Source organism: Arvicanthis niloticus, chromosome 15, assembly GCF_011762505.2.
Source record: "Arvicanthis niloticus isolate mArvNil1 chromosome 15, mArvNil1.pat.X, whole genome shotgun sequence".
Classification (NCBI taxonomy): Eukaryota; Metazoa; Chordata; class Mammalia; order Rodentia; family Muridae; genus Arvicanthis; species Arvicanthis niloticus.
The window spans coordinates 44,756,059-44,775,352 of record NC_047672.1 but is presented as its reverse complement, the minus strand read 5'-3'; the positions used below and the strand labels follow the sequence as shown (position 1 = coordinate 44,775,352).

Genomic DNA, 19,294 nt, shown 5'->3' with positions numbered 1-19,294 from the left:
TTTGTTGCTAAGATAACCACCATAAACTGCATTTGAGTCACTGAAAGATTAAGTCACCGAAAGCAACTGGGGGAGAGAAGTCTTTAACTTCCAAGTCACCAAGCATTTTCAAGGGAAGCCAGAGCAGGAGTGCCAGGCAGGCACTTGGGAGCAGGAACTGAAGCAGAGAACATGGAGAAACACTACTTACTGGCTTCCTCTCCATGGCCCTGCCCAGATAGGACCGCCCTCAGAGGGCTGGTCCTTTCCACATCAATCATTAAGAAAATGCCACCCCCATAGACTTGACTATGGGCCACTCTGATGGAGGCCTTTCTCAAATGAAATTTTTTTTCTTCCTGGATGATGCTAACTTGAGCCAAGTTGAAAAAAAAAAAAAAAAAAAAAAAAAAAAAAAAAAAAAAAAACCTTACAAGACTTAATGGTAGTTATCCAGGCTAATACATAGAGATGTAGCCAATCGTTTTAAATGATGAATTCTAATGAAGAATCAACTATGAATTTATCCTCTCTGCTGATAGAGCATTTTAGCTGTTTCTTGTGTTTCTTATAAGTAGAATTGGTATCAACATGCTTGTACATACTTTATTTTAATGTTCATGTTTATCACTGCGCCTTAATTGAGTAACTGAATTACTACTTAACAATTTCCCACTTCTTACTTACTCTAATCACTCTAGGTCAGTGGCTCTCAACCTTACTAACACTGTGCTAACACTGTGACCCTTTAATACAGTTTCCTATGGTGTGGTGACCCCAACCATAAACATATTTTCATTGCTACTTCATAACTGTAATTATGCTATTGTTATGAGTTATAATGTAAACATTTTATATTCATGATATCTAGTATGCAACCCTTGTGAACAGGTTTGCATATAGATTATGACCCATTGGGTCACAGAAAGAACCACTGCTCTATGTCATCAGAGATTGAAGACAATGTAACATCTTTGGGTCTTATGACATATTGATTGGGAAAGGAATAATCTCTCAGTAGAAAATGAGATGATGTACATAAACATTAATTTAAATGTAATTAGTATCTTGCTGTGGGTCAACAAATATAATGTGAAATTAATGATATGTTTTCTATTGATTCATCAAAAGCAAAACCAAGGAAATAAAATAAACTGAATGAGTAACAGCATCCAGCATGTATGCTTTTTACTTTCTGCCAAGTTTTTTAGTTTTTAAGGTCACAGGGACACTAAACCTTAACCACCCCTCCCTGCAAGAAATCAGACAAATCAATTAACTCACTTGCCTTTGATAATTTGGAGTGTCAGGTAGATACAAACAGAGATTTACTTCTGTAATAAATCAAAACATACAATATGATGAGAAATTTGTTGGCCTTAATTAACGTATCTTTCACATCACTATCTTGACTCATGCATATGTTTAAATAATAGGGCCATACAAGTGTCTACATCCTTGTATGGTAAAGGCAACTGTTATGCCTTCCAAAGTGCTTTCTCAGCAATGTTTTTATCCAGGGATTAAAAGCCTGAGTTGTAAGTGGATGGAATGCACATCTCTTTCTGAACTATAATTAATTTTCCTTCCTTCCCAACTATCACATTAAGAACTACACTAAAATAGTCACTAACAGGCAGGAGATGTTGGTTTTTTTAGGGCTGATGAAACTAAAAAAAAATAAATAAATTAGCAACTTTTGCTCACACTGAGACTTGCCAGAGACTCATATTTATATTAGCATTAAGAGGCAATCTTAAAAGTATATTTCCATTAATCATAACATACTGTGCTCCCAGGAAATGGCATACTCATGGAAAGACAATGTTAAAAACTGACATCTTTTTAAAAGCAATACAACTTATTACACAATAATTTCATAGATAGAAAAATGTTCTGTTACAAAATAAAAGTACTATACACAGTTAGTATATATATTATATATATTATATATATTATATATTATATATATAATATTTGTGTATATATATATATATATATATATATATACACAATGTATATACAGTGAGTGGTGTACACAGTTAAGGCAAGGCATTGTGTTACAATTAATATAGAACTGAAATATCCATGAGTTTTGAGCTTGAAGTAAAACTATCCAGAATGTATGTACCACATTCAAGACAGATTTTATTTTTATATGTTGATTTCCTGTACTTACTGTTTTCCTACAGGAAGAATTATAATTTCATTACCCAGAAAATAAGTTTCTAGAGTAGTTAAGAGAATGTAAGACTCGGTGTTTAAATGTAAGACTTTGTTTAAATTTGCATACTTTTTATTCAGAATATTTCCACAGCTACTTTGATTACTGAATAAAACTTTCAAAAGCCCTCATTACTTATTTATAAAGGATATCATTCTACCCAGGGAGCATGACGTCGGAGACAGTAATTCCACAAATATTACTAGGCACTCACCCCACTTGCCTACAAGGAAATATTTGTTTTAAAAATAATGAGAACTTCCAGGACACACAGGGATTCCTAGCCAATTACCTCAGAAAGCCCCAAAGTATGTCTCATATTTTGTTTTATAATTGTATTTCTCACACTGTTTACTAAAAAATGAGCATATATTTAGCATTGTTGTTAATATTTAATATTAACTTGCAAGAGAAAATAGACATTATTCCCTTTTGCTTTTTTTTATATCACTTTTACTCTAACCCAACAATTTAAAAGGAATTACTCTTTGCTCTAGGTTCATATTAAAAATATATCTCAGTATACTTTGGGGCAGTGATATGGAGTCTTCTCAATCAAAACAAACAAAAAATTTGTTGTTAGAGTGAAAAATGGGCACTTTTACCCACCATTGCCTTAGCAAGAGGAGGAAGAAGGGATGGGATAGGGGGTGGGTGGGAAAGGGGATAACATCTGAAATGTAAATAAGATATCCAATTGAAAAAAAGGAGAAAAAAAAAAGAATATAAGTAACTCAAAGCACCAATGGCCTCTCAGCTTGCTGAGAAACCGTGGTGGATCTCAGATCATAACACAAATCTGAATGTTTAGCAGAGCTTCTTCTACCTGCTTAGGGAAGACGTGGCCTAGAACTGTCTGTAGCCATTTGTCTTGTGACATGGGGCCTTTGGGCTAGAAGTGTTGGAGAGCAGCAAATAGTGGGGGGGGAAGAAACTGAGTTCTAATGGAGTTCGAATCTCCTCTGGTATCTACAGTTGCTTTCCTGTGTAGCCAGTAGCACCTCAGATGGCTTAAATGAATTCAAATTGTGTCCCTGCCACATACAGAGTGATCATGAGATCATCAGAAATTAAAGTTTTGTCAGGTAGAGACCTTAACATGGGGAAGAGGTTGGCTGATGCCCCGAAGTAATAACCTGTTGAAAAGATTACAGGTAATTAGTTGAATCCCTTTCCAGTGTTCCTTTAGGACACAGTACCCAAAGCTGTGATTCCCATGCATTCTGTAACTGGGGTTGAGGTATTAGAATGTGTTGGTGACTTCTTACAGGCATGCCCGGGTTACAATATCAAGAAGAGCTATGATTCAAGCAGGCTTGTTAAGAAGAAAAGTCATTGAGGTGATCAACAACTTCTTTAGGAAAAGCACTCTCCACCTGTGGCCAGAAATCCCATTTAAAGGAGAGTTAAAAGGTATGCATTCTGGTGAATTATAAAGGTTAAATACTGCCCTGTCCTAACTCTGCTCATCGTTTTGAAGTGCCTCTTCAGCATGTGAGTCATGGAATTCTGACCGATTCTTTTTCCAAAGTCCTTATTTCCAAAAACAATGATGGGTCAGCCAAGGGGCATGGTGAAGTTTTCATTATCTCTGTCTGTGACAATGACTTCATCTTTGAAAGTATTTAAAGTGAAGGTAGATTAAGACACAAACATGCCCCTATGAGATTGAGACTAGTAATATAAACACTCTACCTAACAAAAGTGGAAGAAAATAGCTACCAACATATCTCCCATCTTGCATTTTTACCTTATGATATGGCTGCTTCTCCGAATGCATACTGTGGTCTGTTTTCCCTTTGATTCTAAGTGGAGCTTTGTGAAGCTAGCTTAGAAAACGCTCTGCCCTTCCACCTTGCTTTCTTGGAATATCTTAGAACTGAGGCACCATATCAGAATGTTTAAACCATTTCATGTGAAAAGAACCCACAATAACTATCATCAACTATGCATGTGAATGCACATGCAGACAATTCTTTCTCAATCATATTAGGCTTCAAGTCACTCCTCTAAAACCCCGATGCCAAGGAACCAAAGATTCCCATGAATGAAACTCCCATGAAGTTCACAAGAGCCGAAGGATGATTTAGTAGCTGGAGCAACAACATTTAGAAATGCTTTTACAGTCCTGATTATGGTTTTCATAGTGAAGGGCATGGATTACAATCATCAAAGTCCATACTGGAGTCAAGGTGAGAGCAGGCATGGGCAACCCAGTGTCTGCCCTGATAGAGCTACGTACACATAATTCAATTCTCTCAGCCACAGTGTGTGACAATCTGATAATATATTGCCAATCAGAAAAGCCAGTGTGAGCACTGCTTGCCAGAATTTCCATTTATAAAGCCACAGAATAAGAGCCTACATGTTCAAACTTACTCAGCCCTTCCTCGCTCAAGATGTCAAATTGATATCTTGTTTTCACACTGACAGTATACACTCCAGTATGGCCCAAGGCTCTTGACAGACAGAGTATCCTGAGGGTTTAGGTATCTTCTAGAAGCCAGTCAAGAGGCTATCTTTTATTTGGGATACACAGGGTTTAAATACCCAAAGTCTGTGTGTTAACCTCCTATGGCAAACAACTCTAGTTCATAAAAATGACACAAACTTCTACCTTGCTCTCTAAAATATGTACTCTTAAGTCATTATCAGACTCCCTTCTCTGAGGAGGTTCAAATGGATTTGCAAAAACACAAAACATATAGAGGCCATTGTCAGAGGTTCTTGCCAATAGTTCTGGTCAACAGCCACCATCAATCAGATATATAAAGCCAACACTAGCTTATTTTAGCCAGCAGCCAAATGACTGAGCCATTCCCAGCATTTAAGACTTCAGCTGACACTCCACAAGTCAGAGAACATTACTTTCTACTGTGCTCTGTCCCAATTCCTAGTCCACACATTTCTAAGCTTTCTTACATGGCTATTTTATGCCACTGGCCTAAGGGTGGTTTGTCAGAAAGTATTAGACCAGTGGTACTCAACCTGTGAGTCTTGATTCCTTTGGGGGTTGTATATCAGATACCATGCATATCCAATATTTGCATTACAGTTCATAGCAGTAGCAAAAGCATGCTTATGAAGTAGCAACCAAGTATTTTTATGGTTGGGAGTCCCCACAACCTGGGGAACTGTATTAGAGAGTCACAGCACTAGGAATGTTGAGAACCACCACATTAGAAGGTCCCTACATTTAAGGAACTAGAAATAGTACCTGCCAAGAAAACCAAGAGAGCAGCAACAGGCAGGACTGAGAAGAACCCCAAAGTGCCTCAAGAATTCTATAGGGAAGTCTAAACAATTTTTAGGAAAAAAAAGTGTCTGCAGAGAAAAAAAATCTCAAGAAGCCTGGCAATGGGAGTTTAAAGTCTGGAAAACATTACAAGGATCTGGAAAAGAAAAGCAATGTTAGACAGCGGCACTTAGTATGCAGTGGTTGTTGTCTGCAGTGATACATGGGACTATTCCACATATCCACATGCCATGTCACCACTTGTGGTGAAATGAGAAAAGAAAGAAGTTAAAGAATGATCTGCTTAAAGTGGAGTACTACTTCCTGTTTCTTTTGTTTGTTTGTTTTTATTTTTGTTTTGTTTTCCAGACAGGGTTTTCCTGTGTAGCCCTGGCTGCCCTGGAACTTACTATATAAACCAGGCTGGCCTTGAACTCAGAGATCAGTCTGCCTCTGCCTCCCAAGTGCTGGGATTAAAGAAGGCACATGGCACTACTGGGTTTCAGACCTGTGACAAACAGCTGAGGTAGATATTTTACATACAAAAGTGGACCTGGTCTCCAGGTTCTCCCAGTATCTCTCAGTCTGTACCTGGCATCCCCCCCCCCACACACACACACCTTCTACCCTGAACTTTCCAGCCTAGGGGCTGGGCTGCCTTTCCCTCTCAGAAGCTCTTCTCTGTAAAATACAGGTACTCAGAGTTTCTTCTCACGCCATACATGAGCTCTCTCTCTCTCTCTCTCTCTCTCTCTCTCTCTCTCTCTCTCTCTCTCTCTCTCTCTCTCTCCCCTTCCCTCTGTGTCCCTCTACAAGAGTCCTCTCCTGGTCTCCTTCCTTGGGACTGGTGAACCAGCCTGAGAGCAGCTTCCCTATAAACCTACCTTTATATATTCTAATCTGCCTTGAATTGGCTCATTTCACTGGAGGCCAAATAAGTTAACACCTAGTATTTTGTTGATGGTGTTGTTTGTTTGCATTGTTTTGGACTTTTGTACTGTTTCTTATGCTCAGTATTTCCTTATGGCAAATGACTTTCTTTAAGTTAGGAATTAAAAAAATGACGTCAGGCTATGAATATTAATTTCGTGAGGAAAGGAGACTAGGGTAGTAGGACCCTTTCTTCCTCCTATCTTGGGGCCCCTTACAGAGCTTCTAGCAGTGCCATGTTGAACCAGAGTATTAGGAGGTTGGCCACTTCCATGGTCCTTCCCCGAAGCCACTATGAGGACAGAGCAGGGAAGATTTTGCCATTTTCAGTGGGAGACAAGTAATGGTTATTAGCTATGACGATGGTGTACTTTGGATCTGGATTTGCTGCTGTTTCTTTTGTAGCAAAGAACCATCTACTTAAACATGAGTATATTTAACTCTTTTCTTTAACTGAATGAAGACTATTTAAGAGATATGATCTGAAGATTGGATTACACTTGAGAGCTATGGATAAAATTATAAGATTAAAACTGTAAATAAACTAATGAGATAAATAAAAATAAACAGTGACTCCAAAACCAAACCAAATCCAGTATGTCAGTTAAAAGCCTTCCTTAAGAAAAGACTAACCCAATATTAACACAATGTAACTCAGAGAGAAGGCATCCCAAGGATCCTGAGTGCGCTTCAGAGAATCTGTGTTGAAAAGAAAGGGTTTCTGAGAACAGAAAGGTTCTCTACGAGTACTGGAGTATTGAATGTGTTAATCCATGGAAGCCTCACACTGGCAACACAACTAAGAAAGGATAATCTGGAAGAGACTTGTGATTGTGACTTAGACCCAGTAGAATTATGTGCAAATACACAAGGACTTCACAAGGTTTCTCAAAATTATAACAGCAAGGACTGAAAGGGACTGACTCACTATGTGAACACAGAGGACTTGGACAAACACCCGACTTCTGAAGTCAGGAAACAAGCGAATGAGAATTGGAGTACTTTTGACAGGCAAAGAATGACTCAGACAGAGGTAGAACGATTCCAGAGGGAATGGATGGCACTAAAGAAATAGTGTCTTCCTGACACAGCAGGATTGATGCACATAAGCGCTCACAGAAACTATGGCAGCATGCACGGGGCCTACACAGGTTAATGCAGACTGCTCCCAGTGTTGACAATGGGTAAGCATATCCTACAACAGTTCCCAACCCTAACCAAGAAGCTATCTCCAGTTGACAACTGTCTGCAAAAGAATGGTTAGTTTTCTCCACTGCACTACCCCCACGCCCAGTAGTAAATGTCCAACATACAATGAACTTTTGTAGATTTTTTTTTTTTGGAATGTTCCTTAGTCTGGGCACTTCTATTGTTTGTCTTATTGGTCTTTTGCTTGTATATTGCGATTTCTGATGCTCTGTTTTATGGCTATTTATTTATTTATTGCCAGCTTTCTGTTTTAGAGAAAAAAAGTCCTGGAGTTGGGTGGGTGGTGAAGAGGGGAGTATCTGGGAGGAGTTGGTGGAGGCAAAACCATGATCAGAATATATTATATGATTTTTTTTCCAATTAAAACAAAAATGCCCAGTAGGTTGAACCAATACCTTGAAGAACACTAAGTTGTAGTAAGAGGTGCTTGAAAGCAGTGTATTGCTTGCTGGATTTCAGAACTGCTACAGAACAGTGATTAATGCACCCTCTTTTGCAAGCAGATTATAGAATTGTGCCACTAGTGTGTGTGTGTGTGTGTGTAAAGGACAGATGATTTTCTCTTTTAATTCAGAGCCTTTCAGATCAAGAATAATCATATTCCAAGAGCCACTGCTAATTAACCACACCAGAGGAGATTCATCTACACCCAGACTCGACTTAGATGTTACATATTAGAATTTGAGCTGTGGAAATGTAAGACACTTGGAATGTAAATGTCACTGTTTTTGACATTGGGGAAAAATAGGAGCTTCTGTGTTCACAGTTGGGGTGGTAGAAGGTCACATCTCACCCATTTCTCACAGTCTTCTCTCTGGGACAGTCATCAAGAAGATTTTGCCTTCTCTCCTTAAATGTGGGCAGATCTTTATGATCATGTCAAGCAATAAAACTCTACAGGTGAGGCAATAAGGGGAGGGGAAATCAGATCCTAAGTGTATCATGAAGTCCACTTCACTTACTCTGGATATTTTCTTTTGAAACCCGGGCAGCAGGATGTTAAGAAATCCCAGCAGCCCTCAGGAACCAGCCCTCAAGCACCACTTGCCAGTCAAGCTGAGTCCTTGTGAGGATCTCCACAGAGTCATGGGCTAATGCCACATACAGACATCTTTTCCTCTTACTGAAGGTTTATGAACAAAACAGATGTTTTTGGTTGCTTAAATCTGCTGCTTAAATTGGTAATACAAAAGCAGAGAAAAGATTCTGGTCTCCTGAACAACAATGTCTCTTTCTCAGTGGGAAATGATGTTGCTTCACAGAGATATTTGGCAGAGTCTGAAGACATATTTAGCTGTCATAACTAGCGTATAATGTTGCGGGCGTCTGGTAAGTTGACTTCAAATACGCTGTTACACATTCTACTATACAAAGGACAGTCCTCTACAATAAATGTCAACTGTTTCAAAGCATACTGATTAATGTTTTCTCTGAAATAATAATAAAAAAAAAGACAGGTAGTCAAATTTAATTCCAGCCAAAGACAAAGATAGATCATTTCTGTATGGCATCCCAAATATTTCATCCTCCAAATGAACTGCTTTTCATAAAGAAAATATCAAATGATTCCTCAATGGAAGATTGTCACAGATAACAACATGTAAGGAAAAACCAACCAGCCACTGACACAAAACTTCAGGGAATGAGAATTCATTGTATCTAGAATGGAAGACCAAGAAACAGCTCTCCTGGAGCTTAAGTCGGCTCTGATGGGAAGAATGGGAATTCTTCCAAGGTGTAATTATGCTGCAGGACAATGTGAAACAGAACCCATCGCTTTTGTTTTTCATATTGAGCTTTGTTTTGTCTGGCCTGCATATTGTTCTGCCAAATAGCAGCCAGTTCATTTGCAGTAGGTCAAATAGCAACCTCCAAAGTTCATAACCAGCCAGAACTCCAGAATGTGACCTTATCTGGAAATAGCCTTCTCAGATACACTTAGTTATGATGAGGTCATACAGATGTGGGTGGGCCTTAAGGCCAATGACTCGTGTGTTTATAAAAAGAGGAAAAAGATTTGACCATAAGCATACACAAAGAGAAGATGACCACATGATGGGGGAGGGACAAATTGGAGGAATGCCAGAGAATGACAGGGATTCCCAGCAGATAGCCATAACCAGGAAGCCTAAGGGACAACTTCTTCCTGGAGTCATCAGAGAAAGGACAGTTCTTTTTACCACTTTGACATTTGCATTGTCAGTTGGTTTACAGAACTGAGAAAATACATCTCTGCTGTTTTAAGCTACCCGGTTTATAGTCATTTATTCTGGCAATATTAGTATAAACTAACACACTCCATTCTGCATTATTTGAGTTTGGGGTATATACTTAATCATTTAGTGAATTATTAGGCCCTGGAGAAATTGCTCATTGTGTGCTTGCCACCAAACCAGATGACCTGAGTTTAACCTCTGAGAGAGAACAGATTCCTGGAAATTGTCCTTTGACTTCCACAAGCACACAGTGGCAAACAATTATAACCAACCCCCCCCCCGCACCCCCCAAAAAACCTAACAAAACTTACATATACAAAAAACAATATTTTTTTTTTTTTTTTTTTTTTTTTTTTTTTTTTTTTTTTTAGATAGTGTTTTTCTGTATAGCCGGGTCTGTCCTGCAACTTAATCTGTGGACCAGGCTGGTCTTGAACACAGAGATCCATGTCTCTGCCTCCCAAGTGACAGGATTAAAAGTGTGTGACATCAAACAGACTCTCTCATATCTACTTGTTTTATTTTATGTTACACATATAAAACCAGAGTGATGCTAGTACTATCAACAAAATGAATACTAAGTACTCTGTTATGCTGTATTCTACATGTTCAATTTCATATGTTGTATTCCCACTTGCTGTACAGACTACCCATATTGTCACGTCATAAGGGGTTAGTGTACTCTTCACTTCTTGTCCGTTGGTCTTGGAAAGTGCAAGTCTTTATGCTTTTCTCTTTCTATAAACATCCCCTCAACAACTAGGTTGTTTGAAGCACATTCTGTACAGATTTCTCAGGAAAGCTTGTAAAATTTTCTTCCAAGTTCTTGGATGATAGTAAAAGGTTTTTATTTTTTTTTTGTTTCTTTCTGCTTTGCTCCTGGTGTGTGTGTGTGTGTGTGTGTGTGTAGAGTTGATCTCCTTTTGTATTTACAGGGGTCCCAGGGATTGAACTCGGGACACAAGGCTTATGTGGCAGGCCTCTACAGCTGAGCCACTACCCAGGCCTAGATCCTTTATGCTAGAAAGTCCATAGCCATACTGAGTCCACAACATCTTGCTTGAATATCTTTGTATTTTCTCCTGCTCTTGAGGGTTGTTGTAGAATACAATGATCATAGTTTCCGTTTGCCTATAAATCAAATGCTTTTTCAAACTATGCAGATACTCAAAGGATTTATTTTTCCCACTGTTCAAAGATACATCCCCATTGTATCTTTGTGGGTTTTTTTTAAATTGATATTTTCAGTTATTTATTGTATTAGTCCAACATCTAGCTTCAAATCACATTATTATTATTATCATTATCATTATCATCATCATCAGTCAAGTTGTCTTGATTTATAGATTGGGTCACTTGTTCTTTAGGTTTGGTTTTCCCTTCCTGGAATTTGGATTATTACCAAACAACCTCCAGCTTGTCTTCTTTCAGTATCTCTTACTTTCTATGGAATACTCTAGCCTTTTAAAAATTTACTTTTATATACATATATATTTTTTTGCCTGGGCTTGGTGCCACAGGTCTGTAACTCCAACAACTTCGGCTTCTTGGGAGGGAGAATAGGAGAATAACAAACTCGAGCTCTTTCTGGCCTATAGAGTAAGTTGAAGGCCACCCTGAGCAAGATCCTGTCTTGCAATAATAGAAAAAGAGCTGAGACCCGGCTCAGTGGTGCAGTGCTTGCCTCATATTTGAGTGTTCTGTGTTCCAATGACTCTCCACAGTTTTTAGATACATGTTTTTATTCCTGTAATCTTTTCACATTGTCCCTCATTTATATAGCACAATTTATGTTTAATTCTTTCCTGAATCTTATCACTCAGGTTTTATAATCATAATTCATATATATCATATATATCAAGCTTTTATATTCTTAGATCTTATTTACAATAACAGGTCACTGGCTGGGAAGATGACTCCACAAGAAACAACACCTACTGCCAAGCCTCATGGCCTGAGCTCAGTCCCAAGCACATAGGAGATTGACACCAAGAGGCCATCTTCTGACTTCACATTTATACTGTGCACCAATACCCATCCTATCACCACCAGCAAAATATGCAAGTAAATGTAAAAACTTTTTAAAATTAAAACAACAGCTCACACTGTCTTGTTCTGTCTCATGGACATAATTTTTGATCTTCCCTCATTATCTGTAGGAATATTTTTCTGATCTCCTCTTCCTCTTCTTCCTCCTCTTCCTCTTCTGATAAATTTGTAGAATTTCTGCCTCCAGAATTTACTGCCACTCATTTTAATGAATTACTCATTTTGTATTTGTAATCAGGCAAGGTTTAGATCTTTTCCATCTTCATAAAACCTAGTTTTAGTTTTTATGAAGCCTTGAGAAATCGAGCTGTGTTTGGGGATTTCCCCTCTTAACCAAGCACATGCAGTGTGATTAGTGTTACCAAGAGGGTAAAATATAAATTTATTAACATTCTTTAAATATTTTAATTAAAATTTAAATAGCCACAGGCAGTTAGGAACTACCAAACAGGACAATGTTTTTTTTGTTTGTTTGTTTGTTTTTGTTTTTCATTTGTCGCTTCTCTGACACTCATCATTGACCTTTCAGTAATTAGTTTCTTATTAGGGATCTTCATTCAAAAATAAATAAATAAACAAACAAAAGGAGTCCTGGGTCCCAACCATCTGCTTTGAGACAGTGTAAGGGCTAGATGCCTTCAACTCCTCAAATTTTCAACTGCCTAGAAAATAAACAGATGAACAATTCTTCATAGTAATTAACCAGAGAACATTGTGGTGAGCTATCCACCAGCACTGCTCCAGCATTTCCTCTCTTCCCTACAGGAGAAATGCTCCTATGTGCTCTGGGCCTCTTGGGACTTTGGCCTCAACTCTGGAATTTTGTTCTTTATGAAATAATTTCTTAACTGATTTTACTGTAAAAACTGTAGATTATTTGTACAAAAATATGCACCTATATAAAAATAAATTGTTAAAAGGCTAGAGTATTCCAGAGAAAGTAAGAGATACTGAAAAATAGACAAGCTAGAAGGTGTTGGTAATAATCAGAATTCCAGGAAAGGAAAACCAAACCTAAAGAACAAATGCCCCAAACTATAAATCAAGAAAACTTGACTGATAATGAGGGAAGATAAAAAACTATGTCCTCGAGACAGAACAAGACAGTGTGAGCTGTTGTTTTAATTTAAAAGAGTTTTTACATTGCCCTGGACTTTTGCCAGCTAGTTGATATGTTTTTTTACACTAGGTCTGTTAATGTACTTTTTCAAATAGATTACGACTTCCCCTGTTACTGGCTTGTCTCACTCAAATGCTTTATATCATATATTATTGAGACAGGGCTTTTACATTAAGGAGCAGATCATGAACATCATGGAATACGTTTTTAACTGAAGGAAGGCTCACCTTGGAGCCCCAGCCAAAGACAAATCACTGCTGACATCTCCTATAGTTCTCTCGCGACCCTTCTCTGTGCATGGTACTTTTATTTTCATGACTGTGACAATACTGGATGCACCACTCCATGTTCTCCTTTTTTTTCCTATGATGTAACTGCTGCAAAAATTGCTGAGTATCGTAGTTTTGCAGCTGTGCTAAACCTAGATGCGGCTCACCCATTCCTCACGAGTCAAGCTCTAGTGTCTGGGGCAGTTTAAAAAACATTCTACATGATGGTTTGTTCTGAGATAAAGGGGGGCCTGTTTTCTATTGAAGAATGTCTCCTATAGGTCAGTCTGCAATGTTATTCAGGCTTCTAATGAGTTACAATAGCCATAGCAGGCTCCCATAAGCATTCTCATGACAAGTGTTGAGAAATGTTTGTCTTCTCCGAGGAGGCTTACAGAGTCCACATTAACAATGGAAGACAAAGATGTAGTCATATTTACCTGGAAATCTCACCTCATCAAATACAGAAACCTTTCCAATAATACCTTTCTATATTTATGATGTGTTTGACACATATTTTATTATATGTACACATGTGTGGAATAGTTGCGCACAGCTGTTGGATCCAAATTCAGGCTCTCTGAAAGCAGCAAGTGGTCTGGATCACTCTTCCATCTTTCCAGCCCCATATGTATCTATTTTGGTGCACATGGGCCTGTGTACATATCTTCTGTATCTTCAGGCCCTGACCTTCCCTCTGGTTATTAGACCCAGATTCTATTTGCCTTGCAAATTCGTTACATATAAAACTGAATTCATTGGCTATCTCCAGCTCCCCTGCCTTGCCCTCTTGTTTCATAGAGAAGGAAGGTGTAAGGTCTAGACAGCTGCAATAATACAGCACTGTCCTAAGATGTGAGGAGTCCTAAGAGAGTCTAACAGATTTCTTTGCCTCCTCAGTCCAACATTACCTCCTCTTTAACATCACTGGCAGGTCCTTCTAACTCTCCAGCCCCATCACTGCCTCATTTGGCCCTCAACCTAATTCATGTACATTCAGCTTGGATGACTTATTCAACCTCCCCTTCTACTGGTTTGCCTTGGGAAGTGTTTGGAAACTCCTCAATCCTTCCTTCCTGTGAGATCTGCCCTATCACTCACTCCGGACTTCAGATGGTGTGTCCGGCGGAGGCCTCTGCACTGGCATCCGCCCAAGTGAATTAGATCAGAGGTCTGAACTCCCCCAAGTTGGGACAACAAGAATCTTTCTATCACCTGGTTTGGAAGCCCATTTCTGGGTCTTTTGTTTGAATAAAGAAGATACCAACATGAGAGCTGAGATGTCAGAATGTGTAGAAGACAGTTCTAGGAGGAAAAGCACCAAGGCTGGTGTAGGAAAAGCCATGAGACGAGAGTCTGTATGTCTCCAGAGAGGAGCTTTTGACTTCTGGGGTTATGTAGTGCCTGCATCTACTCAGATACATTTTAGCTGTTGAGTTTTGCAGGACACTTGTCTCCTGAAATTGCTACCTTGTTATTAATTTATCAAACTAGCCCATCTGGATTTCTGTTACTTGCAATCAAAAGGTTTAATTACAACACAAGATTCAACTAGATGAAATCCTGGGATGGGAAGGGAGTAGGTGGGTACACATCCCGCCACTAGCTGATGAGCTATTGGCATCTGATAGCTTCTGGGAGAGGAAAACTCAATTTTCTTTAAGGATGTGATCCCTGGTAAGTCTACCACACGCCAAAGCTCTACTCCTGAGAGTAGCTGGAAAACACAAGGCCGACTCTATGGAGAGGGTTAGAGGTGACAGTAATGAGAGGGGTGGGGGAAGGAAGCATGGATATTTGACTATTTTCAAAATACATTACATGAATGTTTTGAGGAATTAATAAAAAAAAAGTAGTGTTAAGTAACACTTATTAATCTTCAGCCAAGGAATATTCTTCTGAGAAGTTTTGAGAAACAGCCATAGCACCCCCTCCCCTAACCTTGCTTGTGTGCCTTCTATGTCTACAAACTCATTGTCTTACAGGTCTACCTCTCTGTCTGTAAACAGCATTGCTCACCTATACACAACATAAGAACAAATGAAACTCCCTAGACCTGTTTACATTGCTCAGGGCCCATGACAGCACAGAGACCCAAGAACGAGTCACTCCATTCCCTGACCAGAAATTGTAATTAGACAATCTACTGCCTACATTTAAGCACAGAAAATTACATATTATTATTGTAGTACATATTGGTCTACAAGAATTTTTAGTGTGTTTTGTGTGTGTGTGTGTATGTGTGTGTGTGTGTGTATAAAATCTAGTATATTTGTTTATTTTTCTAAGGATAAAGACATTCAAAACAGAACACTGACATCTCTATTTGATTAATTTCTCCTCTGCCAGAGAAGGTCATGTGTTTGGCTGATTTTCCATTAGTTTTGGGGTGGAGCCAAGTGAAACATTCACCACAGAACTCCAGGAGGCACAAAGGAAGCTCTAACTGTTAAGCAGCATGTGCTGCACAACTCACCAACCACGCACTCCCCAAAAGTTCGCAGTGACTTCTGCTAAGTGCACCTCACACCTCATCCCTTTCTCTCATTTCACACTGTGGCTAACTCTCCTTGGAGCTCCTTTCTTTGCTATATGGCTTTCATTCCTTCACCCTGGTCTTCTCTCCTCCTTTGACTAGCTTTTTCACCTCCCTTCCATGCTGGTCCTGTCCAGCCTGGCTTATTGGTTGTCATCCAGATCTTCTAGTTTACCATCCTCCAAGCTGTTCTTGTTCCCACCCGTGGCTTTTAATTGATGCAGGTGGGAAGTTAACTTCCCCAAGTCACCATTCCAGCATAGGCTTAATCTCTAAGCATTGTAGTGTGGTGTGTTGACATCCCAATTTCAAGCCAAATGTATTCAAAACGATACCTCTTACCAATCCATCTTTGCAGAGACAAATGCACAGCTATCTAAGACCCTGCCCTGTTCCACAGATTCCTTTTTTCTCTAAATCTTCCAGAGATAATGATGCTAGAAATGCTTGTGTCTGTCTACACATCTACCATGGACTCTATTTAGTCATCTAACCATACCAGTTCTAGCTCCTGACATCCCTGCTAACACTTAATGACTTGATAAAAGACTTCAGTTCAGTTCTCCTACCATTGATCTACCCTCTTTTATTTTCTATAAATTATCTACAAATGGATGATAATAATCCATAATTGGCAAGATGGAAACTCCAGTTAGAAACCACTAAATTCCAATGTCTGCCAATGTTAATGCTACCCACACAAAGTGGTACCGGGAAGGCTTGCAAGGAAGAAAAGGAGGAAGACAAACTTGATGGAAAAACAAAACAAAACAAAAAACTAAAAAAACAAACACTAGCACTTCCATATCATTTTTTTTTCTTGTTGTCATCTCTGCTATTTCACAAAAAAAGGGCCCCAGGCTTATGTCACACTTGCTTAATGGCTATTTTAAACTGATTTTCTGGATATCTTCTATCTGTTAAGCTTTCTGGAAAAGCAGAAATCATACCAGATCTCATCAGGGTGTATTAACACCTACAAGGGGAAGACTCTGTAGGCCCAAGTCTGTTGGGTGATTTGGGAAAATGCCTTAGAATACTTTATTTCAATTGAATGCAAAGATATATATGTATATATCAAGCTATTTTGATCATTCCATTAAGTGGATACTGAAAACATACGTATGTTAAACCAATGCTCTGTTAAGCAGTATTAAGTTCTCAAGTAAAACAGTGTAGAAAGTGTTGGCTAAAGTGTACTTTGAAGTGTTTTAATTACCAAATTTCCAGGTGTGAAATGAAATGACATCTAGACCCAAGTATCTGCATTACATGGAGATTTTATTTTTACCATCACATGTATATATAGAAAGACATACATACATATGCATATGTAGATGCTGGACTAGGAGGCCAATAACATTTTCTATGTAGTAGGAACTGAAGAACATTGCTTGGGGCTGGAGAGATGGTTTTATTGTTAAAAGCTCCTGCTGCTTCTGCACAGGTCCTGATTTCAATTCCCAACCTGCAAGTCAGGAGCTACCCGGAACTCCAACCTCAGAAGATGCTACCTATTCTTGACTCTAAGTGAACCTGCTCTCACAAGTACACATGCTCACACACAGACACATCATTAGCTCCCCCCACCCTCCCCCCCAAAAAGAACATGCTTATTTGCCTAAACCAAAATGCTTCTTTTCCTCAGTTCCACATCCTGGAAAATTTACTGGGACTCAAGCTCTGTTCCAAATGTGCTAAGGTATTTGAGAGGTACCAGTACCTCAAGACCTACAGATCCCTGCAAGATGTATGAAGTAAATTAATCCCTAGAGTCTGCCATGTCCCAACAATCCAAAGTGAAGTTCTTCATCGCAATAGCTATTGAAGGAAAGGATAGATTGGGCTCTTGGTGGCCCAGGCTTTTGTGAGACCAGAGTTTGAAACTAGACTTCTCCAGAAGCATGAGCCGTCTCCCCTTATTCCACTTAGTTGGTCTAAAAGGCAACCCTGTTTCCCAAACAAGGACACCACTTACTTCTACAGTAGTTCCTGTGAGCGTCACCTTCTAGTGTTGAGTGCTCACAAAACAATGTAGTGGTAGTCTTCGTTGACATTAATGTGAGAGAAGATTCCTTGGCAGTGTTCAGACCCTGGAGAAAAGCATTTGAGAAACCGGTATCTCTAACATTCAATAATGAAACCAGGGCCCAGTGCTCATTTCAGGGATGCCTGATGTGCTATATGTCTTCTCTTTGCCTCCAAAACCGGCCAAGAAGTTGGTATTGGGAAGATCACTCCTCTTGGCCTGCACGGAAAGTCCTCGGACACACAAGTCCAACTACCTACCGAATTGTAAAGGTCTGGGCCTACTCTTCAGCTGGAGGAAAGGGTTTCCCTGCCCAAGTCCCGTGCTAGGCTTTGAAGAAACTAAGTCCCGGCGCACAGGTCACTCCGCAGGGCCCCGCCCCTTCGCGGCCCCGCCCCTCACCTTGGGCTAGCGGCTCGCTCGGGCCGCGAAGGTGCGTGCGGCGCGCGGTGATTGGCCGCTACCCGGCGCTGCCCCGCTGCCATTGGCTGCCAGGGCCTCTTTGTTCCAGGTCCCAGCAGCAGCCGAACCGGGCTGCGGAAGTTCGAGGGCGCAGGGTGAGTAGCTGAGGCAGCGACGCCGGAGTTCCCGCAGCGGAGATCGCGGACGTGGGATTGAGCCCCTCCGACGCTCAGCATGGACCTGGAAACCAAAATGAAGAAGGTGAGTGGAGCGGACGGCGGGCGTGGTCGCCTCACCTGAGCGCGGGAGCTGGCCGGGGTTCCGGGACCAGATCCGGTGGGTGCGGCTGGAGGATGACTCCGCTGACCCCGATCCCTTGGGTGACTGTCTCTGCGGAGCCGGACCCTGCGACTCGCTGTCGCTGCGCCTGAAACTTTTCTCAAAACCTTTGGGCCACGCCTTCCCCCAAACCCTGGGTGAAGTCTAGGCGAGGTGGTGGCTGACACCGCTTCCTGCCTGGGGAAGCTGCGCTCTGGAGAGCCTGTGTTATTCAGTGATGTGGCTTTGACATCCTCCTCCCCGGCAGTCTGGCTGCCCCAGGCTCTCTTAAGTGGCTGCTGACTAGTGACACTTCCTTCACACCCGCGCCTGCTGATAACTTCTGAAGTGATGACTTTTGGGGGAGTGTGTGTGTTTCACTTGTGGATTGAGTGCCAAAACACTGTCTCCTTCTTGCGGAGTTACTTCTCAAAGAAAATGTTGTTTGGCCGCCAGCCGCGAGCAGCGGTCATTGCAGGTGCTCTGCGGCCCCGCCTGCGAAGCACCCTCAGGACTCTTCCTGGTGTCCAGGCTAAAGGCCCTACCTGAGAAGCTCCGAGATTAGGTCTCTCAGGTCGCCTGGGAGAAAGGGGTGGGGAACCAGTCTATGACTCAAAAGAATGCTGACGTCACATTCTATTGTAACATTCGACCTTAAAGGTCTTGTTCTCCGGAATTGCGCCTGTTTACTTTGAAGTAGATTTAAGTTAGTGGCCATTTATCAAATAAGGAAGGAAGTTGTGCAGAATAAGAAAGACAAGTTGAGAAAACTTTTGTC

At 40.3% G+C, this 19,294-nt stretch overlaps 1 protein-coding gene and 1 pseudogene across 1 annotated transcript in view; both read left to right on the top strand.

Annotated features, from left to right (window-relative positions):
• Positions 1-6,604: 6,604 nt before the first annotated feature.
• Positions 6,605-6,808, top strand: LOC117720444 (cytochrome c oxidase subunit 7C, mitochondrial pseudogene; annotated as a pseudogene).
• Positions 6,809-18,313: 11,505 nt separating this feature from the next.
• Positions 18,314-19,294, top strand: part of Tes (testin LIM domain protein) — a 38,513-nt gene continuing 37,532 nt past the window's right edge. Inside the window, exon 1 of the mRNA XM_034519505.2 lies at positions 18,314-18,459. Within this exon, the coding sequence (XP_034375396.1) occupies positions 18,433-18,459 (27 nt within the window). The 5' untranslated portion in view covers positions 18,314-18,432. The remainder of the gene's footprint in view (positions 18,460-19,294) is intronic.